General features: G+C 34.1%; 1 protein-coding gene and 1 long non-coding RNA gene across 2 annotated transcripts; both read right to left on the bottom strand.

Moving 5' to 3' along the window:
• Positions 1–5,967: 5,967 nt before the first annotated feature.
• LOC110777506 (jasmonate-induced protein homolog) lies at positions 5,968–9,173 on the bottom strand. The gene is made up of 3 exons (XM_021982116.2): positions 9,017–9,173; positions 8,214–8,602; positions 5,968–6,449 (listed from the first exon to the last, which is right to left on the bottom strand). Exons 2-3 carry the CDS (start codon positions 8,589–8,591, stop codon positions 6,288–6,290), a joined length of 540 nt encoding a protein of 179 aa, XP_021837808.2. The 5' UTR covers positions 8,592–8,602; positions 9,017–9,173; the 3' UTR covers positions 5,968–6,287.
• Positions 9,174–13,699: 4,526 nt separating this feature from the next.
• On the bottom strand, positions 13,700–15,391 carry LOC130470666 (uncharacterized). The gene is made up of 3 exons (XR_008931385.1): positions 14,903–15,391; positions 14,438–14,499; positions 13,700–13,797 (listed from the first exon to the last, which is right to left on the bottom strand). It is a non-coding gene; the product is annotated as an uncharacterized lncRNA (long non-coding RNA).
• Between the last annotated feature and the right edge of the window lie 331 nt (positions 15,392–15,722).

The raw sequence follows: 15,722 nt of genomic DNA, 5'->3' as shown, positions 1-15,722 counted from the left end.
TTAGGGGAAAAAAACCCTAACTTGTAGAAGAAATTACAAATTGAAATCGAAAATCAAATAAACCCACAAGAAATTCAGATGTTCGAAACAAAAATTAAAGAGAAGAAGAATGAAAAGAGTGTTGTTAGGAAAAAAAACCTAGATTTGAAGTTAGCTAGCGATGATGGTGAGGTTGCGGGTGGTAGTGAAGTCACCGATGGTAGTGTAGTTCTCTGGTGATGGTGCAATTCTCCGGTGGTGGTGAGTTCGCCAATGAGTTCGCCTTTCCCGGAAAAAAAAATCTGGTTCACCTTGAATGTGAGTCAAGGGAAGAAGAAAGGGCAAAGAAACCTTGAATCTGAGTCGAGGGAAGAAGAAAGGGCAAAGAAAATTCTGGTTTCGCAAAGGTGACAAATGATGAAAAGTAGAGACCCGTTAGGTAAAACGACGGGTCTTGCTTTATTTTAATTTATTTTGTACGAAGGAGTGGTGGGTCCTACGATACCTAAGAGACCCGTGTAGTTAAATATAGGATCTCATGTTTCTCCTATTTTATTTTCCACGGGAAAAAAATAGCCCTATTCATACACTGGAGACCCGTTAAATAAGATAACGGGTCTCTTATTTTTCTCTGTCTAATTTTAAGTGGGCCCTTTGACTTATAAGAGACCCTTTATCTATAATATTAGATCTCTTATGTTAAAGAGACCCGTTATGTCGACTAAAGGGTCTTTTCTTAAGGGTCTCTTTGCCCATTTTTGTAGTAGTGAAATTTCCAAATTGACTTAGATGAATCGGATGAAAATCGTCCTCGCGGCTACAACATATCGTTAGACCGTGTTCTGAAAAGGTTTTAGATTCCAGCGATATGCATGTGCGAGAGATATCCCATAGTGCAAGAGCTTCTCAACGATGGTAGTTTTGATGAAGGAATATCATTTTGATTTCTATTGTAGATGTCATATGACTTTTTCTTAATGAATTGATTTTTCATTCAAAAAAATTAGTCTTTAATTTGTTTTATATACATCAAATTATATTTGTAGTTATTAATATATTTTTGTTAATAATATCTTTTGACATGACATTTTTGTGTGGTGCTCGATCTCTATAAACGCTCTTAAAAACTTTCTAGTTTATATAGATAACTAGTTTGGAAGCCCGTGTGATACACGGGTTTTTTTATTAAAAAAATCCGAAATACTTAATATGATATTTCCGGATTTTCTCATCCCTAATTCAATTGTTCTTGAAATTTTCTTTTAATTTTTACTTTGTTTTTTTAAATGATAAATATGTATCTTTATCTTATCATGAGACACTAAGTTTATCTTTTGATTAAACATATTTGTTATATTATATCATGAACTCATTTTATATTTTTTTAATTAATTTAAAATATATTAATAATGATTTTGAAGAATTGTTGTGATAAGTTATACGGAGTAGTTGTTTAGATGTATTTGGAGTATATGTATGATGTATGTCCTTATACACTATAATTAAAGAGTTACATTCTTATAGATGTATATATATTGTGTAGTCTAGTGTTTAACACTATTACAAAAACACCTTAATATGCGACACGAAAACTTTTAGAGTCCGAGGTCTCATCTTCCCTTCGACCTAAGCCCTCTCATTGTTTTCGATTGTTCTTTTAGAACTACTTGCCTCCATCTTATCAGCAACATGTTACATGTATGATGATCTGGTTTACAGTTTTCCTTCTCCATTTTAGAAAGAATCTAAAAGCTCTGGTAACCTCATTACGATCACAATGGAAAGCCATAATTGCATTGTAACTCCATGTGTCTAGACTAACACAACCTTCTATCATCTCATCTAAAAGTTGAATTGCACACAACTTCTTAATGATACAATTTTAAGTGTATAAATTAAGCACCAAATCATATCTCTTTATTTTAAGAATGAATATCGAATAAGTACAAGCATCCGGAGTAAGTCCCTTCAATCCGCATTTCATCAAACACCTTACGTGCTTCCCCGAAATTACCAATATCTCCCCAACCCCGAATCAAAATAGTATAAATCTTCACACCCGGATCAAAATTACACTTGACCTTGTCAAAAAAACTCTTGCTCATCTTTGAAAAATCTCTTCCTACACAACAAATACAAAAGATGATCAAGATCATTCAGACTCGGTGAAAGTCCAAAATCATTCGATATTCCAAAAAGAAACCTCTCTGAAACTTTACCTCAATCTTTAGATCCCTACTCTTCTCAACCAACAATAACAATAGCATCAAACGGAATCACCGACACTGAAACAAATCAAAATTACATAGTTTAGACATCAGAACCTATACGACAAAATCAGGTCAAACAAATTAAACAATACCCCAAGAGTATAAATTTAGAAAGAAATATAATGTAGAGAAGTGATCAAATCTGAATATTACCTATAATTCCTGAAAGATTATGATTAGTACCATCACACCCCAAAACCTGAATAACAAACACAGTAAAGAAATCGAAAAAAATAAAATTACAAATACAGTAAAGAAATCGAAAAAATTAAAATTTTGCAACATACACCCTTGGATGATCACTCTCTAATCCATAATCCATCATCGGACGGCGCTCCTAGTCTTCATCATGATCACACACGTACTCTAGTATCCCTATCACGTCTCTTCGTATGTGCTCCCACAGAAAATCCACCCTACCTACATACTTCACCTTACCATAGAATCTGATACACCATATCAAATTCCACATTAATTAATTAATAATTAATATTAATCAATTTAATAATCATCGGACGACGCAGAGATCTATCAATATAATCAATACTGTAAATATGTCGTGATGAGAATCTTAGTTTAAAACAATAACCTTAATAAATCAATTTTCATGCCAAATCATTATAAACCGTAGTTAGCCAAATTAAAGTTTTTCCTCCTTTATTCTAAATATTTATTGAATCAAAGAAAAATCAAGCAGCAATCAACTAAAATGGTTACTCCGTATATAAATTGATAAGCAGTATTTTAGTTTTCTCAAAACTCTATCTATTTACTTTTTTATCTTTAAATATTATAAAGTGAATTTTATTACTATTTGGTATTTTCATTTCCTTGAATGAATTTTATTACTATTTGGTGTGTTTCATTTCCTTGAATTTTACTATTTGGTATTTTTATCCGGGAAAGTAATCACACACTTTTAGTTAGTCCCTCGAGTTGTTTGTATAGTTATTGTAATCACACAGACCTAGTCTATTGAGTTATTCATATTTATTAATTATTATGTGTAATCACGCTTAATCCCTTCTAATGATTCGTGTATATTATTAGTTGTAATCACGCGTACTTAGTCTATTTGAATTATCTGTATATGTTAATTGTAATTACGCATACTTAGTCTCTTTAAATTATTTGTATATGATCGCCAAGGTTATATTTACATTCATAACTATGTATATTATTTTACGATGCGATTTACTTGCGTTATATTTTGAGTTTGCTGATTGTTTTTTTTTTTTTTTTGAATTATATTCATGGTTTAATGTACTTGCGTGTATGTGAGTTGTAGCAAAGCCTTAGATTGGTGATTATTCTTGATGAGATGAATTAAATTTTGGGAATTAAGTGTATAATTATTTTGGGATTAAACAATTTGAGTAGTAGTTTTGAGTATTAGACTTGTTGCGAAAGAAACTAGAGGATAATGCAAAAATAGTTTCGAATGTTAACTTCATTTGGGAATTTGTGCCAATGTTGAGTATTGTTTATTAAAGTCTAGATGTTTACTGATCATATCATGAGAAAAGATTGAGAATAATTATTATATTTTTGGTTTGAGGCTCGATGTTATAAACCTTAGTCCTTGGCATGTTGGTAAGGAGATGATAACCATTAGTAGAGGAGCAAGATACAATCTTTATTTTTTTTAATATCCCCAAAGTGGGATTTGGTCCAAAAGTGGCCTTGACTCAGAGAGTCTTTCTAGTAGCTATTGAGAGTTTCAAGTTTTTATACTGGTTGGTTTATTTATTCAAGTTACCCGTGTCCAAGGCTAGGTGTAGAACAAAGAGCAAGGCACATATATATTGGTTTAAGTAATTTTTGTAGAGGAAAAGATCATATCCATACATTTGAGGTCTAGTCGAAGAGAATATCTATAGAGTATTGAGTTAATGACATCTTTGGGATTATTTGTGTGATGTAGTCTCGTACTACATTATTTAAGTGAGCAACTATTACTATATATTGTTATATTACAGGTGATTACTCAGCTTTTTGCTGACGTGTGTTTATTTGCTATGTGTGTTTGCGGCCATGTCTTTTTCTTATGGTGGCCCTGCGACGATCCTTTTGGAATTTGTCCTCTATGGTGAGCAGCCAAGATTGACTGGAGCAGATTGATCGTGAAGAATGCAGTTACAAGTTGAAGGAGATCAAGTGTTACCGTTTAGTCTTTTATAACAGTTGTATAGTTGTAAATAGACCACCTAGTAATTGAGTTGTAATAGTTTAAGTCTTGTAAGCCTTAGCACTTGACAATGTGGTGAAGTGTGGCGGTGAAACCTCCGATTTAGGTGTAAGCTTCTGCAAATTTTTATAAAGTCTTTTATATTCTTATCCATTTCTAGTTAGTATATCGGGGGTGTTACACATGCGACCTTTAAACCGTGTCACAATGGTGACATGGCACGCCTATGTGTCATAAATGTATTTGGAAACTAAAATATTTAGATTACGTAACTTATTATATATGTTACAAAAAAGGTAGGAAAATCTTAATATTCTAATTTACAAAAAAAAAATGTAATTTTTTATTTCAGAAAAAATGATTCTAATTTGTATAGGAAATTAGAAAAAAAATACTTTTAATTATTTATATGATATAGGAAATTAAAATAAAAATACATTTATTTAATTTATACTGTACTTAGAATATAAAAAATGGGTGTGATGTTAGAAGGAAAAGATGGGTGTCTTGTTGACGGAAAAGATGGTCGGGTTTCTTGTTGAAGTGTTATTCTTCTTCTCTAGATGAACTCAAAACATGATGGTGAGTCGGTGACTGGGGTGTAGTGAGGAGGCTGGAGATGAACGACCCTCCTACTATTATGAAGTAATGTATGATTATGAATTTTTATTTACATAAAATATATGAAGTATTAGATTATAAATTAGTGTACTTTTTAAATTAAATTGATGTATTTTTTTAATTGCACAAAAATATATTATTAGATTATAATTTTTATTTTTTAAAATTTGTAATTTATAAGATAAAAGGAAATATATATTTACTATAAATATAATAAATATTTATTTCCCTCTTTGTATCAACTGACTTATTTTATATATTTTCATAGTAAAAATATTGAGTTGATAGTAAAAAAAATTAATGACGTGTTGCCTACATGGCGCCTATATGTACCAATAGAATGCCGACACATAAGATTGCGACAACAAAATGTTGTCGCAACTTGCGACCTATATCATCGTCCATATAAGAATATGGTAATAGTGCTAAAACTCAAATGGTGCAATTATTAAAAAATGAAGGAAGTATAAGACAATCTATGAAACCAAATTCTTATCAAATAGTCATATTCTACTGACATAGCGGCATTAAGCATATGACATACTCCAACAACAACATATTTTCAGGAACAATCTCAAGAAAAACAGTGTAGCCGTCACATACTTTGGCACAGGAAAAATAGAAAAGAAGCACGATCATGGTTTAGTCGGTTGGTCCGAAGCTGCTATCTTCGATTGAGGTGCGACTTTCTTCAAAAGGTACATGGGCGTTCTTCTAGGGAACATGGGTGTGGTTCATGACTCCAAACCTTTCCCCAACGAAACTCTGACTACGAACAAAGTTAATCCCTCCAAAGCATAAACAAGAAAAACATGCCAACAGAAATAGAAAAGACGTAAACGTTGCCTAAGGATGCAACTAATATGATCTAAAGTAACCATATGAAAAAAGATGCGTAACTAAATTAAGTCCTATAAAAGAGAGCACGGAACTCACTTATAATTAAACTTTAAAATATATATTTTACATAATTCTATATATGTAATTATAAAATAGTAATTGTTGCTTTAAGATGTGCATTGATAACTGCAAAGCAAGGCATGCAAATGAAAAAACATTAAGGAAACAAGGAAAGTACTTCATAATCATATTACAGACTTGGGAACATTACGGAGTATTTCGTATCACAGATACGTATTCATAAGCATAACAAGAGGACTTTTTTGTGACTTTATTATAAAATGCCTACTTGCAGCATTTAGTAATTAGCAACCTATACATATAGCAGGCTAATTAGTGAACGCTCCATTGAGTTGACCGTTGTAGATACCTGCTTCAGCCACACCTCCGAAAACTGGGTCCTCATGGTAACTTGAATTTTCCGACGCATTAAGTTTGACTTCAACTACATTCCAGTCTACAGGTCCTATTGGACCAGCTTCAACGTAAACCTATAGACAATATAATTGAAACAAAAAACAATAACGATCAGGATCATAAAACCTAACTCTTTACAGAATACGAGTTACCACAGTGTAGAAAAAGTTGGAATTTTCCAAAGTACGAATTTATTTCCTATACAAATGTAACTACATTTTGTGTGTGGTGTTACTAGGTACTCCCTCCATCACTTTGAATTTTCCCTCTTCATGTTGGTTGTTAGTTAAAGGGTGTCTTTATTATTCTCTGCATTTTCCCCCCTGTTTCACTTCATTTATTTATTTATATTTTTTTAACTTTTTGAATAAACAAATTGTTTCAGAATGTTATTGTACTCCATCCATCTATACTAATATATTAAAAGGCGTTGAGAAAAATGTCTATGTGTCACATAGTACTATTCCCTTAGTGCCACATCATTCATTCACCAGATGATATGTCATATCATGGAAAACCAAAATTCAATACATACAATGAGGTTCGAACTCCAGACCTCAAGTGTGGATGATAACTCCCATTACCATCTTAACCAACAACAAATTGTGGTTTATCTCTTCACATTAATTTATAAATTAATGTTACCCTGAAGTTTAAAACAACTAATTTTTTATAAGACTTTATTTTCTATTAACTAATTTTGCAAAAAAATTAATTATTAAATAATTAGGACAACCATGAATAAACATGATGTAACAAGTCTCATAAGCATCAACTACAGAAATGCCTTTCATGGCTGCATATATCTAATTTGGTGTTTATTAATTTGAATCACTTAGTTCCACAAATTATACAAATGATAAGAGATGCAATTGAAAAATTATTTCTCATGATAAATGACGTGGTTTGTTTGTGCAGTTGACGAACTTGATGGATGCTTTTCCGTTTGTGGTATACATGAATTTTATCAAATATTGAGCTTAAGAAAAGTCTAAAATTTAACTATTCAATGTATCAATCGGGGCATCGTCCGAGCCACACACTAGTTCCTTTTTAATTGTCGTTTTAACTGAAGTAGCTTTCTTCATTCCTTTTTAAATTAATTTTCGATTTTGGATTGTCGATACAACTTCCACATTAAATTGCACATTATTATTATGAAATTGTGACGAAATAATAAAATATGCACAAAAAATGTGAACTTATAGTATTTTCAAGAGATATTTATGATTTTTTTTTTGTTTCCTAGAGAATCATATTGAATGATTTCAGTTAAATATTTGATTAAACAAAGGGATATCAAGTTCCTAAATTATTGTGTTTTTTTTTTAAATAAAAAGGAACAGAGAGTAAAATATTTAAATACATGTCAATTAGATAAAATACGATGCTATACACTCCTTTCTCTCTTTATTGTTTGTCAATTTGTAATCTTGAATTTCATGAGACAGGGACTTTAAACATGAAGGAAGTTCCATCAACACAAAATAATAATAATAATAATAATAATAATAATAATAATAATAATAATAATAATAATAATATTTTTATTATTGATGTTAAAAGGACCAACTCAACCAAAAGCTTAAGTTGATGGTTGAAGCCCTAATATTAGTTTTATACTCTAAGGCCTCCTCATACCTAGCGTGAAATATTCCACTTTGAGATGAGGGGTGGATGAGATTTGAACCCGTGACCTTTGCATCACGTTGGCTCTGATACCATGTTAAAGGACCAACTCAACCAAAAGCTTAAGCTGATGGTTGAAGCCCCAAGATTAGTTTTATACTCTATTAATTGAAAAGAACGGTTAAGTGGGAGTATCATCACTCTTGTACCTTATTTTTTGGAATGTCAAAAGCGACGAGCCATTTTCGTGCAGGGAAACTTTTACGATCAGCGTAAACAAATCCTCCCTTGGACCCTTGCGGAAGGGTGCCTTGGTGCTTGAATTGAGCGGGATGCATCTCATTGAAAATAAATGGAGGGTAGCTCGGCACCGGATTTCCGGACCAGTTATGTTCATAAAGTATCTCCAAAGGTACACGGTTCTTATCACGATTAAAAATGATACAACGAGTAACAACTTCCCCCTTAACACCACCAACCTCAGGTTCCAAAGATGCTTTGTCCCTTGCTTCCAACATCAGCTCTTCCAAAATAGCCTTTTTCTTATCGCTAACCATTGTTGTTGGGACTTGTTGGATTGCAGCCATGTTTTCTTAGCCTGTCATCCACCAATAATAACAACAAAATTTAGTACGATAATTTAATAACATAAATTCTTATTTACATGGGGTGTACAATAAATATTGTACACCGTAGTTAAAGTTAATATAAAATGCTTAAAAGTTACTCTTATATACGTAAAAGTTATCTATTTTTTACTGATAAATTTTTTTTAATTAAAAATATTTATTCAAAATCACTAATACTGTATAAAATTTATCATTTCGCCCTTTAAAATGTTATATATCAACTTTTTTTGTTAATAATATAAAAGTTAGAGAAAATTGGGTAAAAGTAAGAGAAAACTGGGTAAAAATTATGTTGGTGTACAATAAATTTATTATACACCTTGTGCATGCAAGATGTTTTGATTTAATAATTGCAACTTCTAAGAGAAGAAAGAATTACTTACCGTAACTTAATTTGATACACTAAACTGCCTTAATCGTTAAAGAGCATATCTATCAACTGCAAATTTATAGCAGGGGGTTTCGGGTAAGAAGAATACTTTAAGAAGATATATACGAAGTAGAATAATTCGTTTCTCGCTATTAAAAAATATAAAGTAGAATAATTCGTTTTCCCCTAAAAGAAAAAATAGCATAATTCCTTTTGGTGAAACGCATGCATGTAAATAATTAACAAATGATGGCGAACTTATTCGTGACATGAAAGTGGTTCATGGGGCCCAGGGCCACTAGTCGACGGAAATTCTACATGCTAAATAATGAATTGATTAATTTTACTATACTAGTGGACAGGGGTGGAGCAGCACCTGATTCGTGTTAGAAATTCTCATTGGGAAACACAAACGAAAAAAAAGTGAAAAATAAGAGAGTCTTCAACTTCTTAAGAGCTTTAGCCTTTAGGATCACCAATTACTTTAGGTAAGTCCTTCGCACATTGCCACAAATCTTCCCCACTTATTATATGCGGACCCATGTCATTTTCAGCTTTAATTGATTATGCAGAAAGTTGTTTTATTCTTTCGAAAAGGGTGATCAATAAAGTGGAAGAAAATGTCGATGGCAATAAAACCATGAAACTATACCTTCGCGTTCAAGCCAAAATGCCTTGTTTTTATCCATACAGTAAGGACGGACATTCTTTCCGACAGTGGATCATCCAGATAGCATGCTATATGCAGGGAAATCACTAATAGTCCACAAAAGGGCTGCGTAGAGGTTGAAATTTTGCTTGCTTTAGATGTCATAAGTCATGGCCCCAACCTCCCATAAGTCAGGAACCATGTATATAGCACAGATCAAGCATACTTACGTTTGTAGCGCGTTTTCCTTAGATTCAACGTACCACAAACACGAACAAAAACTCCAGATGTAGTTCCTCCACTTGGTTCACCGACACGTTCAGATCCGTCTTGAGATCAATGGCTTAGAAGTCACTCAAGATATTTTAGCTTTTAGGGAAGAACGGTTTGAACGGAGGCTCAACTGAGATTAGGGTTTCGATCTCTTTTGATTTAGGTTAAACTGAATTACGTAGAATGATAAGCTGGAAAAACATAGTAGGAGGTGTGGTCTTATAACCCTAAGGTTATAACACAACCGGCCAAAGCACAAGGCCTTAGGCCGGCCAGCATCTCGCACAAACCCACGAGCATGCGCGTAGCCACACACAGTCGTGGGCCTTGGGCCTCGCTGTTTGTGCGTTGCCGCTGCTGCTGTCCCGCGTGCACCTAGCTGCAGGCCATGTGCCTTGCTCTGCACTAGCGAGCTGCTGCGCTCGTTGGGCCTTGCGCGCTTGGCTCGACAGGCCGGTAGCTTTGCCTTGCTCGTATCCGCGACCAATGCCTTACGACTATTGTTTATCGTATAGTACTCGACGAATCACCGTCGTACGATACGATTATTCGTTTCGCCTAGCTTACGAATATACGCGATACGATATACGATTCCGATCCAACATCATATAGTATATTTATGTTTTTCTAAACTAATTCCCGAAAAGCTATTAAATGAATTTCCGATTCATTTAATCCAGTGTTCTGTTACCTGCCAATGGTGTGACCTTATAGGTTCAGTCAAGGGTAAGCTGTGAGCCTAATATAGATTAGAACTCACTGATCGGAAGCATTGCTCCAACCAGCTGTTCCGATCACTTGATCTCACCGAATTAATTGTTCGTAATTAATCTTAACCTTTGGTAATAGACTAATGCACCTTGGGTGAAGGACATATTTCCTTCAGTCTCCCACTTGTCATTCAGACAAGTGTGAATTCACATTCCTTTGTCGCTTAGTGTTACTTACTGAACATAAGGTAAGATCCAAAAGTCATCCTTATTAGGTCCAGAAGTGTTTCTCGGATTACTGAGTTCAAATGTTAAACTTTTACAAAAGGTTAAGCCTAAACCATTCTGAGCACGACCATGCATTTTCACATTATCTAACTCTCCGAGAGGCCTTGTCACACAACAACACCATATCCTATCAAAGATAGGAGGAAAATCCAGTCTTACAATCTATGAACACTCACTTTTATTCATAGTACGCCCAATAATTTCTTTTATAGTTTCCTTTTACGTTGCGACGTTTAGCGAGCATCAAAGAGAACTAATCTTCAAATGAGAAATTATAATTACTCATGTTTTGAGGAACGGCTCTAATCACCATTTATGAGAACTACTTATGACATGACTTTAATCTCTTAAAGTGTTCTCATGGTCAATCCGATACAAGATCCAATAAGTATCTATGAAAAAAAATTGACATCCAGTCAAACTAGTTCAAGAAATCGAACTATAAATCTACTTGCAATCTAATCTTCACACTACCAGAAAACGCATCTTTTCCAACCGCCTAAAACAGTCGGTAAAGTCCTTAAAACAGTCGGTAAAAAATTTAGCGACCGTTATTAGTCGATAAGGGTGGACAGTGTCTTTATGGTCGGTATTTAGGTAATTATCGACTGAAAAGCAGTCGCTAAACTTATTTAGCGACTGTTTAAAACAGTCAGTAAATTAACGATTGTCTAGCAGTCGGTAAATTTACGACTGCCTAGCAGTCGGTATTTTAACGACTATTAAGTCGGTCGGTAATTTACCGACTGCCTAATACAGTCGGTAAATTACCGGCCGACTCAGCGGTCGGTAAATCAGTAAATTACCGACCCCTAAACGATCGGTATTTTTTATTAAAAAATTAAAAAAAAATGAAATCCATCAACTGAGAATACCCGGTGAATAGTTCGATTTCCTCAAAGAATATGAAAATAATTTAATTATCTGGCTTCAATGTCGATTTCCTTTATTTGCACCAAAATTTCGAACTCATGGGATTCATATCAAAATCACAAGATGAACAATTTTCCAGAAAATAAAAAAGGGGATGAATTAATATATACATATAAAAAGAAAAATTAATGAATTTAGGAAAAGGGGTTAAATAAATCCAACCCAACAATAAAAATAAAAATTCAAATAATTACATACCAAATATGCTAATAGAGTAGATCTGAAAATTGAAAATTCACCAAACTAATTCAAACAAAGTGGACCAGAACGACGAAATCCTATAAGTTCCGACGCTTCTTATGCTCCCTTCTTACTTCAATTCCTTTGTTCTCTTGAGTTATTCACCTACATCCACATATAGAGATACAGAATCATCAATAAGAATATTAATATAAAACAAAAACAATAATAAAAAGAAAACTACATCTAAATAACGAAATTAAAGAAAGTGAAATTGAAGGAGAGTAAGACGAGAAGACGTAAGAAGGAGAGCTGGATTAACCATAAACTGCTCAAAATTTTAATTATTAAACAAAAACAAAAATGATATATCACAAAAGGGAAGAAGAGAGGATGAAATTAAGAACATAAAAAACGAAAAGAAGAAGGAATATGGGTAGAAAAGTGAATACCATAATACTAGATCTGGAAATCTAAACTAGAGCAAATTCAGTATAATCGATCCAAAATTGAAGCCTTGATGCGTTGATGTTGTTGTGTTGATGCGTTGATGTTGTTGATGTTGATGCGTTGATGTTGATTTTTAACAGGAAAAAGAGTGGGGGAGAGGGGGAGGTGAAGGGGGAGACAGAGAAAGAGATCGAACAACCGGTGAGAGAAAGAGAGATAAAGAGAAAGAGAGGAGATGAGAGAAAGAGGCGGGTTTCAACTGAGCTTAAGGGTTTTGTTTAGGCTTTAGGGTGGGTGAGGGTATGTGAGGCAGTCGGGAATTTATTTTTGGAAAATTAGTTTCGCTACCGACTGAAAGTGTGGTCGGTAAATGACTTTTTACCGACTATTTATTTTGCGGTCAGTAAATAATATTTTACCGACTGCTAGGGCGGTCGCTAAATATTTTCACTACAACAATTTACTAATCTAGCGGCATATATCTAGCGGTATTTATGTTAAATGCCACTATAATACATCTTTAGGCGGCATAATTAGTGGCGTTTCTAAAATATGCCAGTAAAAGCCCAAAATTTCTTTGGCGGTGTATCAGCCCACTAGGCGCGATGATTTGGACCAATTTTTTTTCTATTCGCGCTTCAATTTTTCCAACCTAAAGAAACCCTCACATAACTCATAAACCAGAACTCAAACCCTCGCCCCCAACATTTTCTCTCTCATCTACAATTCTAAATACTCAAAATACTGATTCAATTCTCTACGAACATCTTTGTAACTATATTTTCACTACAAATTGGTGAATCTTGCTAAAAATTAGAAGAATTGAGGTGGAGTTTGAGCTGGTGGTGGCGGCATCGGGTGTTGTCCGGCGTTAGTGCTTCTTCGATCGGACGGGTAAGTCTAACTTGTTAATCAAAGATCTATTTTTTTCTTTGAATTTGGTAAGAGTTTAAGTTTATAAGGGATTGATTTTTTGTAACACCCCGACTTCTAAACACCATTAATTAGGTTAATTATCTTTAATTAGCAGCGGAAACCCTAATTTAGTCGGAGCGTCACTTGCCGTATTTCCCTCGTGGGAAATACAAGGCGACATAACCTTTTTAAATTACTAAATAAACTTTAATAATAAATACTTTTAACATCTGATTAAACATTAATATTAAAATCTAACTCAAATCATGAAATCAAACTTAGACTTTAAATAATACATCCCTTTATTGCTAATGACATAATTATCTTTACTAAACATCGATCGTGAATTTGATGGTTGCATCCTCACTCTAAGGCATCCCATGATCTTCTTCGTACCTAAAACAAAAGCAACATCGTGAGCCGAGGCCCAGTAACACACTACCCTATCAACGTAAACTCATTTCAATTCATTTTATTTACTTTGCAATCAGGGAGAATAGAATATAGTAAAACACTTTCATAAATGCATTATAATAAAACATCATTTATAACTTGAAACCTTAATAGTTCCCATTATCTTTCATAAAAACCTTCATTTTACTTGGTAACTGACAAGTTAGCCTTGCGGGACGTCTCCCACCTTGCGATAGTCCTCAAGGAGCACTCTCCCTTGTTGGACATACGCCCGTACCTAAATAGTTTCTCTTTTAGCTTGCGGTAACCCTCAAGGAGCACTCTCCCTTGTTGGGTGTCCCGCGGTACGGCGGTACGTGCACGACCTAGAAATAGTAACCCCACTAACTGCCAGAACCTGTTACACTTTTATTTATCATGTTTCGTATCTTATTCGTAACTCATAAACATCATTCTTATAAAATCATTCATAAACACATTTAAATATCATCATTCATAAAACACACTTATAAACATATTTCATATCCCACAATCCAATAAAAACATATCATTATAAACATATTTCATAATCTCATAAAACACAGTTCATAAGGGGATTGTGGGTGTTAGCAATAGATGTTACCTCAACCGTAGTTTATATTCCCTGTTCGATGGATCGTTCTTCCTGAACTCCGAGTCCAATTTCTTTCAAAATATTGAATAATTGAATTAGTTATTAATATGGTAATAATTTAACTTAGAAATTTCGAATTACTATAAATAACGAATTTTCTAATAATAATGTTAGAAATATATAATTTCACAGTTTTAATGAAAATATAATTAAACACCAATTTTAGTGATAAATATAATTTATGGAAATTTCAATCGAAGTATATATACATATATTCTAAATCAATTACACAAGATTTATTTAATTTATGTCCTTGATAAATTTAGTACGGTAATTTATTTTTCCTAAACTCGATAATCATATTTATTTATTTCCTGAAAATAATAACAATTCATTAGTAAATATTTATATCATAAAATTTATTAAAACATGAATATTAAGGAATTGATAATCTGAAATTCAGGTTTGTCTTACCCAAAGCCCAATTGATTTGGCCCAACTTGAATAAGGAGGAATAAAACAAAGTTTCAATTTCAGAAACTTTGTTTCTGAAATTGCAGAACACGAGCAGCAGGGGAGGGGGGCACGGGGACGCAGGGCACGAAGAGGAGGGAGGCTGGGCGGCTCAGCCTGGGCGGCGGAACCGCGCCGAGAGGCGACGGTGATGGTGGTTTGAGGCGGCAGAAACAGGCGAGGGAAGGGGAAGAGGGGCGCGAACAGGGGTGGAGAGTGGTGAAGCAGGGAAGAAGCAAGGGTGGTTCTGGGTGCTCGACGTGGTGGCTGGTGATTCGTGGGGTTGGTGATTGGTGACCGACGGAGTGGTGGTGTTGCTTTGGTGGTGCCACGAAGAGGAGAGGGAAGGGAGGCAGGGAGTATTTCGAAGGAGGAGGGAGAGCGAAGGGAGGTATGGTGGGAGTAGGTGGTCGGCCGGCGAAGTGGGTGGTCGGGTCTGGGTAGTTGGTGGTCGGCAGATGGCTGCCGGTTGTGGTGGTTCGAATAAGGAGGAACAAGGGAGGAATTTTCAGATTTTGTTAATTTGGTTTTTGTATTGAAATAATTCTGAAATTGGGTTGAATTTATAATTAGGTAGATTTCTAGAAGAACAAAAGTTCTTGATCTCCAAGGCAATGAATATAGACTGAAATAAGGGAAGAGAGGAAGGAAAGAATGGCTTCCTTCTTCCATGTACGTGGAAGGCAAGGAGGAAGAAGCTAATTGAAAATTTTGTCCTTTAGGGGCATTTTAGTAATTTCAAGTAGTTAGGCCAAATTTCTGAATTTTAATTGCTATTTTA

The sequence above is a fragment of the Spinacia oleracea genome, chromosome 3 (genome assembly GCF_020520425.1).
Source record: "Spinacia oleracea cultivar Varoflay chromosome 3, BTI_SOV_V1, whole genome shotgun sequence".
Taxonomy (NCBI): domain Eukaryota; kingdom Viridiplantae; phylum Streptophyta; class Magnoliopsida; order Caryophyllales; family Amaranthaceae; genus Spinacia; species Spinacia oleracea.
This window is presented reverse-complemented; position numbering and strand designations above follow the sequence as displayed.